Source organism: Gavia stellata, chromosome 19 (genome assembly GCF_030936135.1).
Source record: "Gavia stellata isolate bGavSte3 chromosome 19, bGavSte3.hap2, whole genome shotgun sequence".
NCBI classification, from domain to species: Eukaryota; Metazoa; Chordata; class Aves; order Gaviiformes; family Gaviidae; genus Gavia; species Gavia stellata.
The window spans coordinates 17,821,734-17,839,540 of record NC_082612.1 but is presented as its reverse complement, the minus strand read 5'-3'; the positions used below and the strand labels follow the sequence as shown (position 1 = coordinate 17,839,540).

The 17,807-nt window shown below is 37.0% G+C and overlaps 1 protein-coding gene across 1 annotated transcript in view; it reads left to right on the top strand.

The window, feature by feature from the left end:
- Positions 1 to 17,807, top strand: part of LRBA (LPS responsive beige-like anchor protein) — a 426,037-nt gene that overhangs the window by 286,978 nt on the left and 121,252 nt on the right. Inside the window, exons 48-49 of the mRNA XM_059826740.1 lie at positions 11,169 to 11,309; positions 12,491 to 12,610. Coding sequence (XP_059682723.1) covers positions 11,169 to 11,309; positions 12,491 to 12,610 — 261 coding nt within the window. The remainder of the gene's footprint in view (positions 1 to 11,168; positions 11,310 to 12,490; positions 12,611 to 17,807) is intronic.

The window sequence follows — 17,807 nt, the reverse complement described above, 5'->3', positions numbered from 1 at the left end:
GTCCACAGTTAGTACAGATGTAAAGAACTGCAGTGTGTAGGTTAAACCAACACTTTATTTAAGCAGCTTCTTATGGCATTGTTTTGAACATCAGTCACGCAATGATAAACCAAAGCAACTGAGATGGATTGTGGTTAATATTACTGTCAGCCTGACGAATGCTCCTGACAAATGCCAGGAGTGCACTGCCAGCCTGTTACCCTGCTCTGACTGGAGTGTTTATTTCTTAAGAGGTGCCTATGGTTTGGAATGAGTATTGCATATTATATTTATAGCTGCATATATTTTATTTATAAAACAGACACAGTTTCCCACCAGAATGTGTCCCATTTTCTGCATTACTTATGTTATTCAAAAGCACATTTTTTTTCCCCTTTTCTTTATTTAGTGGGAGCAATAAATTGCATTGTGTTTCTGGACTTGGACAAGGAAAAAGGAAAAAAGAATTAAAACTATATGGAAAATACTGAGATATCAAAGCATGATTTTATACTCTCAAAAGTTTGTTACAAGATCTTGCTGTATGCAAGTAGCTGTTGATAATTTTTCTTTCATAAGGCACAACATTTCTGTAAGATCATAAACTGACACCACCAGAAGAAGAAAATTATGCCATTCTTAAATCTTCTTTTGTCTTCACCATAGCTACATGTGTACATAATAATATTTTTATTCTAATTTGTATCATTTTCATGCAATATTTGCTAAATGATCATCAGTTTTATAGTGGCTGTTACGTATGTAATGACTTCTTTTCCAGTCAAGTGTACAAAAGCAACAAATAGCTCTCACCTTCAGTGAAGTGAGGTGTTTAATTGGTATGTGGGAGCCCACTGCTATCAAATACACTTTGACAGAAGAGAAGCAATAGATTTTTTTTTTTACCCTGACAAATTAGACTAGTTTTGTTGTTCTAATTTAAACTTCACTGTTGACTGTTCTTCAGCATGCCAACCTGAATTCTGTTGCATGGTGCCCATTTCGGGAGCACAAATTTGCTGCATGTATAACTTGTGCTGCATATTTTCCCCTGTGAGGAAACAGAGTGGGATGGGCATGAAATTTGCTTAGTTACCTCTTGTTACCCCTTGGCAAAGAGTTAGAAAGTAACAAATGTTTTGATGCACACCTGTTATACTTCTGCAAATTTTTTAAAGAAATCTTTTTGTCTAGAGAGGCATTAAAACTTGTACAGGCATTCTGTGAACCAGTGCTTTTCATGTAGAAAATGAAAATTACGTTTTATTCAGCTCATGCTTCAACACAAAATCAATGCAGGTTACTACCAGTTAAAACTGATAAACTCACCAGAAGGACTCAGTGTCCTTCTAAGCATAAAGCACGTTCCAAAATTGGACACTGGAGGTGAGAACTAACAATAGTGGGTGCAGTGGTGGTGACTTATTTTGATAGGCGGTTACATCTGGAATTTAGGCACTGAAACCTATGAAGCTTGACACTGCTGGGCTCAGGATCTGCCCTGGTTGCCTTGTCACTGGTATTTCATATTTTGTCATCTGTACCTGTGACCAAAGATACCACTTAATTAAAAAGCATTCCAAAGCCAGACAGGATAAGCTTGGAAGGAAGGTGCAAAAATTTTTCCTTTCAGGGCAGCTCATGTGAATCATAAAACAGGACAGTACAGGAAATAAAATATTTCAAACCTTGTATCAGAATCCCTGGCAGTTAGGGAAAGGTCCAGTATATTTTCTAGAATTTTGGATCACCTCAAGAAACAGTGTTAGAGGTATCAAGACCAGCCCCCATCTACAGTCAGCCTGAAGCAGTGATATCTGAAAAGGAGACACATTTTTCATTATTCATTTGTTAGTCTGTTATGGATTTTGATATTTTTAGTATAAAGTATATTTATCAGATTCTCTTCCTCATCAGATAACAAGTTACCATGCTTTCTTTGTGAAATGCAACTTGCTTCTTCGAGGAGAGGGACACTCCATCCTCTCTAAAATTTTATGCAGAATGGGGAACAGTTGAGAGAAATTATTACAGAAACCAGGTTATCGCCTTGCTGTAGATGTACATTTGATCTCCATACCTGTTTGTGCAATGGGATCGACAGACCTAAACATTTGACGTAATCGCATTAAAAGAAACTTTTAGGGGAAGGGAAGCATTCAAACAGGAAGCAATACTCTGAGCACTACCTTGATTTCTAGGGATGCATGTCTTGGTACCATTTAGGAAACCATGAAAGAGCAAAATCTAGCTGAGAGAACAAAGACCCTTTCTTCCCAGTCTGTCCTCTTTGAATATAAAGAGAGCTAAAAAGGGATGGGGGGAGGGAATTGTAATTGTGATTGGGGTCCTTGCTTGTGATACGAGAACTCAAGAGTCCAGTCCCTCTTTGAAGAAAGCTGTGCAAGAGCATGAAGTTCTCTTGTTCACATCCCAGGACAGTGATATAATTTTAGGACTGTTATGGGCTTTCTTTGTCTGTACCAGTAAATCTACTGTGGAGTTAGGAATCGTACCAACTAAAGTGCTCAGTAGTCTGTTCTGTTCTCATGAAAAGTTTTGGTTTAGTAGCATAAGTTTTTCCCATTTCTAAATGGGGGGAACAGGATTTTGTGAGACTCTCAAATGCCTGTAACGCTCAGACAGATACCATCGGGGACTTCTGTGAACGGTAACATTGGTCAGTTATCCTTTCTGACAGCTGAGTCAATCTTTAGCACATTTGCCAAAATTAGGAGACAAAGGGTCCGATGGCTCCGTGACGGATCCGCTGCGCTCGTCAGTTGTCTGGGTCCGAAGGTTGGTTTTGCAGCACCCTGGTCAGGTACCCAGCCAGGGCCGGGCCCCGCCTCTGCCCGCCGGGGCGCGGGCGGTGCAGGACCATGGACAGGGGCCGCGCCAGCCGCGTTCCGGCCGTTCTGTCTCAAGCGGGAGCACGGCCCCCAGGAAGGCTAACACCCGTCGGTGAAGTGCTTCTCGGCTGCTCATCATCCATTCTAGCTTTTTTGGATTTCGGTATCAATCCCTGCTTGATATCCACTTGTTTCACTTTCAAAGACGGAGATTTTTGCGCTGATATGTCGGTTTGAGCTTCGTGCAGCATCTATCTCAGGACCTTTTGCAGAATAAACGTGATTTCCATGCATGTTGAGCTGCCTGTTCCTCCACAAGTCTTATAAAGAGACCTGCTGAGACTGAAACTTCACCCAAAAGCATCTCTGAGATGATTTATCAAAACATACTTTCTGAAATCCTGCTTTTAGTCTAGATAGAATTTTTAAAATATTCTGGGAATTCCCATTGCTCTATTACAGTGTCATAACCATCCTTTTATATCTTTGTCTTTTTTTCCTTATCATTAGTTGGTTATTCTCTGTGTCAAACTTCTCCTCTAAAGAACATGTAAGTGGATAATAGAGTGCATCTTGCTACTGTTTTTACTTTCTCTTCCCTCTTCTCTTCTATTCCCACCAGAGGCTTATTTTTTGAAGTCACAAGAAGCATTCTCTTTGCACTTCGGATGCATATAGCAGTTTCTAGGGAACACTTAATTCTTTTCAAGTAATTTTTTATTTATTTATTTAGGTATTAGAGCAAAAGCCAAGTTTACAGGATCGATAAGAATAATTTTGGTAATGAGCCTAATAATCTTAAATCTTCCTTTGCCTCAAGGAGGAGTATTGTTTGGAATGTGGAAATACTCAAAAGACAAGAAAAACAATAACTCAGAATTAACAATGAATGTTCAAAATGCTGTTCTTAGTTTGTATCTGATGTTATTGTCCATCCCACCCTTGTTTCAATTTTAGATGCCCTGAAATCTTCTAATTGGAAATGAAGTGAGGGAGGTTCATGACCTTTTAAATGATCACAAGAAACCATGGGCACATGTCTGGTCATAAAATGCACTAGCAATCAAAATAAAGTAATTTCACACACATGTCTTGGGCCATAGACATGGTAAATGTGTGTTTTCTGTCCACCTGATGTAAAGTGAATGTTATTCTCTTGATACAGTCTCTCTTCCTTTTATATTCGTACGTTTGAACTCCAGCAGATTATGAGCTGCTACAGCGCACATCTGTGTTAATTCAGATTTCCAAACGAGCATGATGGTGGCTAAGTTGAAAATTGCGCTCATACTGGAAATGAGGATGGGATTTAGCTCACCTAACTGGAGCTGTCTAAAACAGTTGATCAAATTCCTAGGAGCAGGAAGCCTGTTGGGGTCAAAGGACAATCTGGGTATAAAAATAGTGCTCAGAGAAAATGAGAGTATGGTAAACTAATGATAATCTTTGTTTAAGGTGGTTCTCAGGCTGTGGACTTACTTTGTCTGATGGACACATCAGATAATCTGTCTCAGAATCAAATGTCAGCAGATGAAAGTGTGGATCAAATGAAGGAAATCAATAGGAAAAGATCACTAGGAGCAGATGGTATGATCCTAAAAGCTTGGGTTGAATAGTCTACTAAGATGAACAAAAAATATTTTACATGTAATATCCAGCCAGCCACTTGAAACTGCCTCAGTATCAGAAACACAAGGTTAGTTTCCAAAGTGGGGTGGTCACTGGCATTCTGAAGGTCTTTTCTGTACTTTATACTGTTCAGCATATATGGTAATCTGAAAAAGAGGATGAAAAGGGAGCTGATAAAACTTTCTGACAATACTAACCTTTTGATGGTATTGAAGACGATAACTTCCTAGGTTTGGCAACCAGGAGTTTAACTCCTTTGTGAACTGGAGAAACATTTCAGTCAGTCATGTTTAGTGGCCACTGGTGGACTGGTGGTCTAGTTGTCTTTTTGTTTTTTAACCTATTTATATTTGTTCTGCATTGCTCCCTGAAGCAATGAATCTAGCAACTTAATTATATGAGAAGGTATCATTTTCTTTGCTTTGTAACTAGGGTAATTATGGCTTTTGTTTGTTTGCTCTCTGTGGACCATACAAAGTCTTGCTTGCTTGCAACTCTTATCTGTACTTGAAAATTATTTTAGTTTTAGGTCGACATAAAAAGAACAGGAAGTATTCTTCACAAAATTGCTTTACATTATTGTCCCATTTGTTTCCCTTCTCCCTACAAATTTTCAAGTATCATCATTATTTGAGATACCTATATGCAGAATAATGGATTAGAATTGTAACTACGAGCATAACAGCCTGCCAGATTTAAAGGGGAAGAACCTTAACTGGATGGAAGATTAACAAATATCCAGAGGATGTCTACTCGACAAATTCACCAGAGATGTGCGTTGACTTGAGAGATTGGAAAAGAAGGCAGCACAGCTATATTAGCTTCTCTGATTTTGTATCTTGATGTCAAAATCGGTAGAGTACACTCACTATTATTCATAATTATTGCAGTTTCAACATTGCATATACAAAAAGTGTTTGACCACAGGATTCCTTATTTCGCTAAGAAACCACATGAAATTAAAGTAGCTGGTTGTGTTGAAGTTCTCAGAAACTGAGCATTGTAAGTGACTAAAATATGATTTACAATTAATAGTAAAAAATAGTAAATCAGTTTAGAATGGGAGCAGAAATTATATTGTATCACTTAAATGCTCACTGGGGAAGATCACAAAAGTTCTGCCAAGTTCTGTCCCTTTGGCTTCAGCCAAATTTTGACATCTGAATTCATAGTTCCCCCCTCCTAGCCTAGTCCTTGATGTAGGATCTGGACACCTGCTGTGACACCAGTGCTTTTGGGAATGGATTGGTAAGGATTGTTCTCCTCCTTGGTAGATTGTTTCCATTTTTTAAATCTTTCCCAGAGCAGCTCAAGGACCAGTTTAGTTGATCAATGAGGGCAGTTGAAGCAGTTCAGCAGATAATTGTGTGTGTTGTTTTCTTTGGGATACGGTTCTTTGATGAATTTGAGTTAGATATGGATTAAAGGTGAGATGCCCTCTAAAGAAAATGGGGGAGTTGCACGACCTAATTTTTAAGAAAGCAGTACTCGGTTGTTTGAGAGGAAGAACGGTGAGTTGTAGCAGTGAGTGAGACTAGGTTCAGAGGGGGGTATGGCATTTTGTGGCTGTTCTCAAATGCAAAAATGACAGATGAAAGAGTAGTGATGTACATTGTATGAGTTTATTCCCAGATATTTCCCTGTTGGCCTAAGTTAATAAAGTTTGGGTATAATTAAACCCTTGCATCTTGTCTTTATATCTCTGTCTGGGAAAAAGAAGTTTTACTCAGACGATCAGGAAGTCCCACTGACAATATTCCAAGTATTGGCTTGTTCTGGGAGTTAATTATGGTTGGTAATACATAAAGTAGCTAAACAAGCAATCCTCTAAAAATGCAGCTGTGGTTAGACTGCAGCAGAGTATACAGCACTCAGCATATTTATGACGGTGAGAAGACTAACGCTGGAACACTGAACACATTTCAGATTTCTGTATATTAGAATACATTGATAAGCAGGCAGGGTACAGAGAAATCTTAAGGCTGAAATAAATGCCTTAAAAGGGAAGACCTGAAGAACTCCATTTCTTTTGTTAAAAAGTCTAATTATAGTTTATAAGTATCTTTATATAAAGATACAGAAAATATACTGGTATGTCAGAGAGAAGCATAATAAGATTTCTTTGGTAACACACCAGTAAATTCATAGCCCATAGTATATTTTAGAATGAGGATCACAATTATCAGTAGAAAAAAAATCCAAGAAAAAGAGCAGATTGTCCATGTACTCAAGAGTCAGATGCCTTTCTGGAAAGCAGGTTGGTCAAACACAGCTCATGCTCTAACCACGTATAAACAGTTGGGCTCAAAATCATGTAATGGGAAGGCACTTAATGGCTTGTCGTACAAACACAAGGCTAGATGAGATGACCTAATGGTCCTCCTGGTCCTTTAAGCTCAATGAATATATGAAAAATATCAGTAATGAAAACCAGATAGTCATCTTGAAAATAAAACGTATGAAAAACAAACATTATACTTGGCAAGGATGCTACAAAACATAATTCAATGATACAGACAATTGTATTTACAGGAATCCAAATACCTGGTTGGATGTGGATAAGAAATCAGTATAAGAAATCAGAAGGAAAAGCATTTTTTTTTTAACCATTTTTTCTTTTTGTCTTTTTTCTTTTATTTTCTTTTTTTTCCCTTTTTTTTCATGGTGAAGGAGTTTTGAAGTACAAATTTCAAAGAATAATACTTTAATTAATTTTTAAATCTTTCTGTTTACACTGGTCAGCATGGCCTTTGTTTCTGGAACTGCCTGCTTTTCAGAACTCACAGGCGCTTGCACAGACCTCCTGATTTCCAGTAATAATTGCTAAGATTGTTGTCTTCACCAAAACAGGTAACAGTTAACAGTGAAGACAAAACTATGGTATCTTGACGACTTATTGTTTGTAGTAATTAAATGCAATTTACTGCCATAGTACTTCAGTCTTTCATGGATTTTGAATATTAATGAGTTAAAAACTCTTCCCAGTATTACAATGGATAGGAGACAGTAGAAGTGGCAATGTTTGTTTTAGTGACAGAAGCCTGTGTAAAAGCCGGTAACAAAAGGCAGCATGGGTAGGAACAGGGTATGTCTGTTTATTTGGAGTAATACTACTTAAAAAATGAAAACACATTAGATAGATAGGAATAAAAAGCACCTCTCTTTCTTCTTAAATGTGTAACTATAAACATACTGTAATTATTTCTTTATAAGACTTCGGTCTGCTTATGTTAGGTCATTAGCAATTTTCCAAAATGTGTGTATTCTTGAACATGAGCGACAGAATCCAGGAGAGATTGTACCCTAGGTAGAGGAGCAGTGCACGTTCTGCTTCCTTCTGTTGGGCGCAACAGGGCTGCTTCTGAAAATGGAGGCAAGGTGGGCCACTGTTCCAATGTCTGGCACAGAGTAAGATGAAGAACCAACAAATATAACTGTACAGAATAGTGTCTGGGCATATTTAACAGCAGTAGATGGTGAGAGTCAGTGCGTTTTCTCAGTTATTTTTCAACCACCCGTTTTTCTTCGTTGTGTCTCTTAAGAAAGTGAGCAAGCTTAGTCCGAAGGCTGAGATTTACTATTTTCAGTTCTTGGTCAAAATGTGAGGTTTATTTATTTTGAGGTATGGCTAGATTTGAAAGCACTTAAAGAATTAATATCAAATGAGGGGTTTTTTTAAGAATAGCTTGTTACTTTCGCATTTGTAGCACATGTTCTAACAACCACTTTGGGTCAAAAACCAGGTGATCGTGCCTTTGGAAAAGAGAAAACAAAAACTTCCGTACCCCAATTCTTCCTCCAGTTTGGACCCTTTTTTGAATGAACTCTGACTTGAAAACCATATGCATTATTCACTTTTTAATACAGTTTGAAAACATAGCAGCCATAAGTGACTTCTCTTTTCATCCTGACTCCTGTAATCTCATCCATTGTTTTTGCTTGTTGGAATTTTTCTACCCCTACTTTTCTTTCTTTCCCCCCATCTAAATAAGTATTTTTAATTGCTGAACTAATACCTAATTTTCCTTTCTGAAAAGAGGTACTGCAAAAGAAATACATTCTGGAATTTCTGGATATGAAAGCTCTTCAGCTTGTTCTTCCTTAGTGGTCTGTAGCCATAGGGAAACCATGTTGAGTAGTGTAAATTTGTGGTCCCACAGCTACACCTAGCCTAGCTTAGTTTGGAGTTACTCTTTTTCCCTTGGCGTTTACCCCCAGGGGAGGGAATCCAGTATGTAATCATGATTCCCTGTTAATTTTGAAATAAGAAATAATTACAAAATTCCAGTTAATTTGTTTACTAAATTAAAAGTCAGAGGGTATTTGAATGTTCCTTGTATGAGCTTTATTCTGTAGCTCAGGCTTAGTTAACTGTTCCCAGTGCAGTGTAACACACTGGAATCACCTCATCCTTAGAAGCAGTTGTCAGAAAAATATGGGCCTGCCTGGTAGAATGTATTAGCCCAATACATTGTCTCCATTTTATTATGAAGCTGCTGGGGAAGCTGTGATATACAGCACTGTCATTACAGATCTATTGTTAGAAGGGTTCTACAGTCTTCTGTGCACTACCATTAATTTATAGCAGTAAACAATATGTAGCCCTCCAACTGCAGCAAAGCAGAATCTTTTAATGAGGTGGATGTTATTACCACAATAAATCAGTGCATTCGTGTAATGTATAATTCAATGTGTGTATTCCCACTGTAACTTCTCTGAGTAAGCTGATAGTGTATCATTGTCAGTGCACAGCTCCATGGTTCTTTTTTTTTCCCTAAGCTTTCTTTCATTTGGGGACTTTTTTTATTTGCTTGCAAATAAATGTGACATGTCTTGATAGTTGTCCTGTTGCAGGCTTCAGAAACCAACTGTAACAATAACAGCCAAAATCAATACTGTGGATTCTGGCTATGTGGATCTCTGCGTGATACAATTTTATTTTTTTTTGAAAAGAGAATGAAATCAATTCTAATTGGGTTTAGCTTTATATTCAAGGAATGTAATTCTATAACTATCGATTTGGGCTATACTCATTTGGAGAGTAATAAAAATAGGGGCAGATAAAGAGAATATGTAAAATGTTACAGCACCATACAGCACAACACTGTTTCTATTTTTAATTTATATAATTTGTCTAACAGTGACTTTCTTTCTTCTTTTTTCCCTCAAGTATAGCTGAGTCTTTAGGGAAAATCAGTACAGACGGAGATTCCAAAACGGTTCTTGCAACAAAGAGTCTTGTTGGAGTCAGTTTCATTCTTCCCTGGAATAAATTTGCTAAATCAGATAAAAATCCTTTTATACAGGGACCACTTCTTTTAGAGGGTTATATTTCAAATTAGTGAACTGCAAAAATAGTAATTAACCTAAGATGTTTTCTTTATCCTACTGCAATGTGAACGCTGGTCTAAGTAAAAAATGTAAGATTAGATCTTAGGTCATTCATAGATATAATCTATCCTAGAAGAGAAAATACTTTGAAGCTTGTATGCCAAATTTCACGTGAGCTGCAAAGCAGCAGTTGTTTGTAATAATGATCTGAATAGCAGACATAGTTTTTCACTTGAATTATGCTTGAATTAATGACTAGGTTACTGATGCTTTTCTTCAAGGACTTCTCTTAAAGTTTTTCCTTACCTTGTAGTGTATTCTTAAGTATATTTATTCTTGCAGAATAGAAAGAAGAAAATATTTTTGCATGTTTAGTCTTCAGTTATACTTGAATGCATCCATTGTCTGTACAGATGGGCATTATTTACATTAATAACATACAAACGGCATGCTCAGTATGTATACAAAATTGTATTGCATATATGTTTTGCACATACGTACAAAGATATTTTAGACCTCTTACAGCATTTTACATGTGGAATGGCTAAATTCACTTTTGGGTTTCTCAGTGATCTATGTGATGTATACTCATTTTTCCAAATCCTTTATGTAAAAGTCTGCTGAAGAAATACACGGCTATAGATAACAGAATACTATATTTCTTACATTTAAATAAATCCCTGGGTGTTTATGTCCTAGGTAAGCGCTGAACAAAGAACAACAACGTTGGTGAAAGTGTGATAGACTTTTTTGGTCACACATGTTATTTGTTTCTTTTATATCAATGCTTTTGTATAGAAATTCTGCTATTTTATTTGCCTATTTCAAATTTTCAAGTTTTATCCATTAAGTAAAACTTGTCTTGGGATGGTAAATACAAAGCATAGAAACAAGAATAGTAGTAGCAAAATTTCAAGTGCACTGTTAACATTCTTCCACCCTATGGGTCACTACTTTTTCCCCCCAAAATATCCAAAGATGTTTCTCGTCATCGCTTACCATTTGCTTAGTAGCGTGTTCAACATGCACGCATATCCACAGGCACACACGTTAACAACTCTGCCCAAGATATTCCACTGTGAAGCAGTTTTTAGTCATTGACTTGAGTCAGCAGTAAATAGAAATGAAGCCTATATGGATGCAGAAGAGTCTCCTTTCCAACCAGCCGTGCGCGTGTGCATGGCAGCGTGGTTTGAAAGACACAGATCTGTTCAGCTGCTTCCAGAATCCAGCATATGCTTTTGCAAAACACCACACCCAGTCTTCTCCGTGCATGCCGATAATTCTGGTTACCAGAAAGAGCAAGGCGGGTATGATGTGATAATAGGTCATGTTCTTTTTATTTACTTAACGTATTTATTTTTACAAACCTTGTAGCCTGTTGGAGCTTTGAACCCAAAGAGAGCAGCGTTCTTTGCCGAGAGATATGAATCATGGGAAGATGATCAAGTTCCAAAATTTCACTATGGCACACATTATTCAACTGCAAGTTTTGCGCTCACATGGTTATTAAGAATTGTAAGTATATCTTTTAAAAATTATAATGAAAGCAACAAATAGCTAGGAATGAATAAATTAAAACTCAGTGGCATAGGAGAGTACTGACATTTTCTAGTAATTGTAATCAGTAGCATAGGATAAATGTATTCCAAAGTTTGAGCAGAAGGTTTTAATTTTTATGGTACAGGCTTTTCAAATCATTAAAGCTTTTTCTCCTTTAAAATTGCTTTTTAGTGTACATTCTTATACTACTTTAAACATGGTTAACTTCCTTTCCTTGCATATTTTCTGACTGGACCATGTACTCAACATTTGTGCTTCTTACTGAATGTTTTCAATTTTCACCTCCTAATGAGTGCAAATGAGTTGGTTTCTGGTGATCGTGAAATTCTGTGATGTAAATAATTAATTTTTTAGAATCTGCTACAATTTATATGGAAGTAACTTTGAGATGCTACATATTGATAATATATTGGTTAAACAATGTATTTTTCTGTAAAATTGAAAGGCGATTTATCTCCTAGAAAGTAATTTCTTTGGGAAAGCATTAGCAGCACATCATTAATTAAAGCTTGTTAGGATGTACAAGCATACATAAATCCTTGAAGTAATTTATAGTGCTTAGCTAATTTCAAGCAATTATCCACTAATATGTGCTTAAGTGTTCTTTAACTAAGAGGAGGCTTTTAAATCTTTCAAACATTTTTCTTTTCTATATGATAAATTACATATTAAACAATAACAATCATAAAGCTATCGGTATTGAATGCTACCCTTTATATTAATAGATCATCTTGAACAAAACAAAAAGCATGTGTTCTTCTTGTTACATGCTAGTTTAAAAAATATCTAAGGTAAAATATTGAGGTTTTTCATGTTTTCGAGAGCAATTTGTGTCACAACTGACTGTAGCTTCTCCTCCAGCCTGTAAATATTTTCTTTAATTTTTATTTGCTTTTCTTTATCTGAATAAATATGGATGGACTAGGAATAAAAATCATTTATTGAACAAGTAAGCATCAGTTTGTATTTCTCATTCTTGAATAATAGAATTAACCTTTTGCAATTAATCATGTGTCTGCCGGAAGAATAGCATCATTAATAACCAAACCCCAAAAGAATAATAAATCCCTTTTTTTCCCTGAATTTCCTAAAGAAATACATTGCTGGTTTTAATTAATCTTTTTATATATGTTTAGGAACCCTTTACAACACTTTTCCTAAATCTACAAGGTGGGAAGTTTGATCATGCAGATAGAACATTTTCATCCATTTCAAGAGCGTGGCGCAATAGCCAGCGTGACACTTCTGATATCAAGGTAAAAACTTGCCTGAAAGGCGTTAACATATTTTATACTGCATCTGCCTTTATTGTAGCTGTGATCATAGGGCCACAGTTTATGAAAAAGGGAAGGAAGAAGACTGGGAGCTATCCTGCCATTTGAGAAAAGATGCAAGGGAGATGGCACATGGTTTTACATCTGTTAGAGTGTTTCAGTGAATTCTTATGTAAAACTTTAGCATACATTCTTAACCCTGAGACTGAAGTAAGGCAAAACTGGCCTGTGTGCTACAGATGCGTGTTTCACTGTCTTTTTGTTCCTCTGCACAAGTTTTAAGCCTTTGAAAAGTTGGTAGAAACTGGTATAGATTTTTAGCCACTAAGTTTCATAAATACTCTGTTCATGCTTCTGCCCCGCTCAGATAAGAATGTTGTAGTTAATATGCATATTACTTTATGTAATTTTGGCTCTAGACATCCAACCTCATTTTTTGGCAATTTCTGCAGTGGCCTATTTCCTTGTTTGACTGTGACAAAGAGGAGGAGGAGCTGTGCTAATTTAGGTGCAGAAGGGGCAAAAACTAGTCTTATGATGAGGAATAAGTAGATAGGGGATAAAGAGCTGAGGGGGAGGTCTGGAAGCAGTCTCCAGAAAGACTGTATACTGGGGACAGAAACAAAGAGCTACAGAAAGCCAGTGTTAGGGGATACTAAGATGAAACATAGAATTTAGCAGGATATTGAACCTATCCTAACAGGGGCACTGGGCCTGGGAACTGGCGAGTGAACAAATAGTAGGTGGGAATAGAAGATAAATTAATCTGGTAATTAGTCATTGTCTAGAAAGAGACCTAGAATTAAGTGGGTCAAGAGGCTAAGGCAGGAGGACATCGAAATTCCGAGGGCAGAGGTTTAGGTAGGTAGCCATTGAAGGAAGGAATGAGATAAACAAAGAGAATCTGGGATCTGAGGAATATTTTGAACTGGGGAGAAGAACAAAAGGAGACAAGGATGCTGGCAGTGGTGGGAAGGCTTTGTTGACCTCAAATCCAAGAAGGAGGAGTACTATCAGAATTGGTTTTTTAATGGAAGGAAGGATGGAAAAGTATAGTGTGAAGAAAATCAGAGGCTGACTCAAGAATGTCATGCAACTAGCAAGAGACAGAAGTAACATGAAATCATTCTAAAACTATATTCATGGTGAGGAGACAATTAAGGAGAGGGTTGATCTGCAGATTAATGGAATGAGAAAACTGTCAACTGATGGTGCTGAAGAAGTAATGTCTTTCTTGCATCTGTGAGTCCCCACCAAAAGAATCAATGGCAGTCAGTGACTAGTGGAATTAATACCACTTATAAAAAGATGCAATGTCTGTATCAATTTGGGAAAGAACAGTTTAGAAAATACAAACACAGTAGATTTTTTCAAATTGACTGGTCATTATGAGCTTCATTCTCTTGTACCTACAAGACTGGCAGGCAAAATTTCCGAGTGCGTATTTTTTTTGAGAAATGGAGGAGGAGAAAGGTAGCAGTGGCGGGCAAATGAAGTATTCAGTTTTTAAAAAGGAAGAAAAAGAGAGCCAAGGAATTATGCAGTGAGTTTAACGACAATTCACAGAAAAACAGTTAGGCAAATAATCAGACTGTGTTTAAGTACCAGGAAGATAAGAAGGAGACAAGCAAATTAAATACATATTTATTAAGAAGAGATTATGTCAAAGCAATCACAGTCTCTGATGAGAAAAGGTAACAGACCTTGTAAGCGTAGAAGCAGCAGATGATGATCTTAGTTTTTGACATTGTCTCATGAGTGAGCTGGGAAAACTTGGCCTAAAAGAATCCACTGTATTTGGAGAATAGTTACCAGTGGTTCATTTTTAAAATTGAAAGATGTGTTGAGTGGAACTCTTCTTGATAATAACAGGTTAGGCCTCAGTTTCCATTGATATTGGATTGGAAGGTACTGGAAGTGTAGTGGAATTGGAAGCACTTCTTGCAGAAGGGAAAAATGATTTGAGAAAAGTGTTAGATGAAGTTTATTAGGGAAAAGAGAGAATTGTAGTTTTCATGCAGATTCTCATACAGTTAGGTACAAATATAACACAAGGAACAATCTGCTGTGCAAAAAAAAAAAAAGATGTAGGGTTGTAGTAAATCACCCGTGCATGTGAATTAACAATGTTGAGGTGTAACAAAAAGTGAGTAATGTTTCGTAGAAGATGCATCCGCAGGACATAGTATAACTTTCAAAATGTATGAAATAAGTCTTCAGCTTTGCCCAGCTTTGATAAGGTCTTAGCTGGAGTATTACATCCGTAGTTGTGGCCTAGTTGGAGAGAATCCACGCTGGAACAATGATAACAATGCAAGGTCTTGAAAATAAAGTGCAATGAAAGATTGACTAGCTATGCTTGTTTCTCTTCTAAAGAAGAGAAGATTGAGGAGGAACTTAAGAGTCTTCTGTTACATAGGGACTGCTGCAAGAAAGAAAGGAAAATTCTCTGCTGCCCGTGCTGGATAGAATAAGAATTAATGGACTTAAATATCAGGGAGATTTCGATTAGATCTGAAAGTAGCCTTTCTAACAGAACAAATAAAACCTATGAATGCTTCCCTGGCAATTAGCATAGTGAGGGTTTTTCAGAAATGCTTAGATATCTTTTGGAAATGATGTATGTGCAAGCTGGTACTGCCGTTAGAGGCTTCCGTACTGTTACGGATGACCTCTTGAAGTTGCTTGCAGCTTTCTGAGTCTGTGAATTGCCATGAAATTACATTATACTGCTATGAAGCATCTGAGTGAGTATTAAGACTGACTAGAGGAGTCTCTTCAGGAGACTGGATGAGCAGCCAGGAAGGGCAATGAGATCGGATTTCTGTAGGACATATTGAAAGAATTAGGAAAGAAAAAGTTTTAAAATGCACAGAACCATCTTTGTTGGAAATACCTGTATCCCCAGTATTTCACTATGGCTGTGAAAACCAAGTTTCCTGATACTCGGTGTTCTGCTCTACCTTGCAAGTGTTTGTGAAATGCATGGCTGAAGTGTCCCATATGCCTCTAGAAGTTTTCTACATGCAGAATTGCAACATGTTACCTTACTAGTGCTTGAATGTGTTCAGTTGACACATGCATCAAAGAGCCTGAAGAAAGTAGATTATTATGTGCTCCCATAGTTTTCTTTACCTATCTTGCACGGTGTATGTACATGTGCGCATGCACATGTGTATTTGGGAGGAAGGAGGAGGAAGACAGGGAGGGAGTTAAATGAACACAGATCCCTCTGGTTTTGATCCCCGCCAGGGGAAATGAAGAGTTTCCAATGTTTATTCTTCCTTTAGAATTCCTTTCCCACCTACTTTATAGCCAACAAATATTATGAAACACGCCACCCATAAGTTTTAGACTTATTCCTGTAATCTTGGAGTATCATTCTCTGTAATCGTTTTATGATAAGTACTTTCTCATGGTCTCTCCTGAAAGGACTGAGTGCACATCATTTGCTATCACCTTAGCGTACAATATTGTAGTCCATCAAATGCCATTTTCCAATTCAGGTTGAGTTCTGAAATGATTTCCTTATAATTCTGGACTGGGAAGCTGCTTTCTGCATCACTAGAGCCAAAGGGGATGATGTCTATAAAATTAAAGGAAAGGAAAGAAAGCATGTGTCAACTACTCTCATCGATGGAGTCCTTAACATTTCTGAATTTTACCTTCATTAAGAAATAGCATATAGAAAAGCTGTCTAGTTTGTATCCGCCTCCTTTTCAATAGATTAAAAACCCAGAAGTTACATTTTAACCATCTTGTGTGGTAATATACTAGAAATACTTGCTATTAGCAAAACAAACTTTTTTTAAAATAGATAGCCTTATGCTCTTTCGATTGTTTTCCGGAACTTGGAAGATGCTGCTTACTGGCAAGAGCCAGTGTGATCTCCTTGAAGTTTGCAATTTGCAAACACTAATGCATTAATGATTGTTCAAAGGTTATTAAAAAGCCTTTGACATCTAATTTATTCGTTCTTTTCTATTATCAGCTTGTTTTTGGACTGTCTTAATTTGGTCCAAGATTTTGTCCAAAACAATATGCAGTTTTCCTCTCAGCTCCGTGTGTATAAGAATGTATTGTGTGAGCACAGCTCACGCCTGCCTGTGAAGACTATGCAGTTGCATGCAAAATGAAGATTTTATCTCGTGTCATTTTAAAGAAAATTAGGGGGGCTTTACTTTTTTCACAAAATGTTTGATAAGAAATGTCTTTTCTTGGCTTCTCATTTAAGAGACATTGTCATATGTTACAATGTGGTTATTACATATTTTTAAACCTGTATCTTCTGTATGCCTATTATAATCCAACGCTAACTGAATGCAACTGCATATTGGAAAAGATGTTTCGTTTCAAGAACAATTTTCATTGTTACATTTACATGGAAATTATGCAGAGCTGAGATGAAAAATAATAATATCAAGCAAATAATAAGAGCATTTAAGTAGAAAATGGCCTTCTAGAAAGGGTACTCTACCCCACAGAATTAATTCCTATATGATGCCTCCAACAAGATTAACAATAATCTTAGGACAGCAAGCATCAATAACCGCATTTCATCTTTTCACACGAGAAAGCAAGGGAAATCATTTCTGTAATCAGCTCCATGTTCTAAAAACGCACAATTTTTTCAGCTGGAATAGGAATAAACCCTTCTTTTTCCTTTGTGCCCCCTATTTCCCCCTGGCACCAAGATACAGTACCATTCACTTTGGCCCTGCCACTTTTCAAGGTCCTAAGAAATGGCTTCCCCAAATCCTTCGTATTTCTATCAATCAATGCATTAACCTGCTAGATTTTCATCAGTTGTGGAAGAATCAACAGGAATAAAGAGAACTTATGATCAAGAACCTGGTATTATTTAATCAGCACAACAGCCGACTATGTTATGTCTCAGCCCACTAGAAAAACACAAGGTAAAGCCTTAAAATTCTTTCACTTGTTGAGTAATAATGTTCTTTTACCCTGTGTTTGCCCATGGATTAAATGGTTTCATGGACAGTCAGATACTACAGCAGAGTCATTTCCATGTCCATCCATTACCCTACATATTCAAGAGACTTTTGCCTCAAGCTCATTTGATCTATCTCAAGTCCTTAACTAACTAGTGACTTCCCTGAAAACCATTTTTGTTCCCCACACCCTCACTTACGGAGACATCTTTTATAGCTAAAGTAGT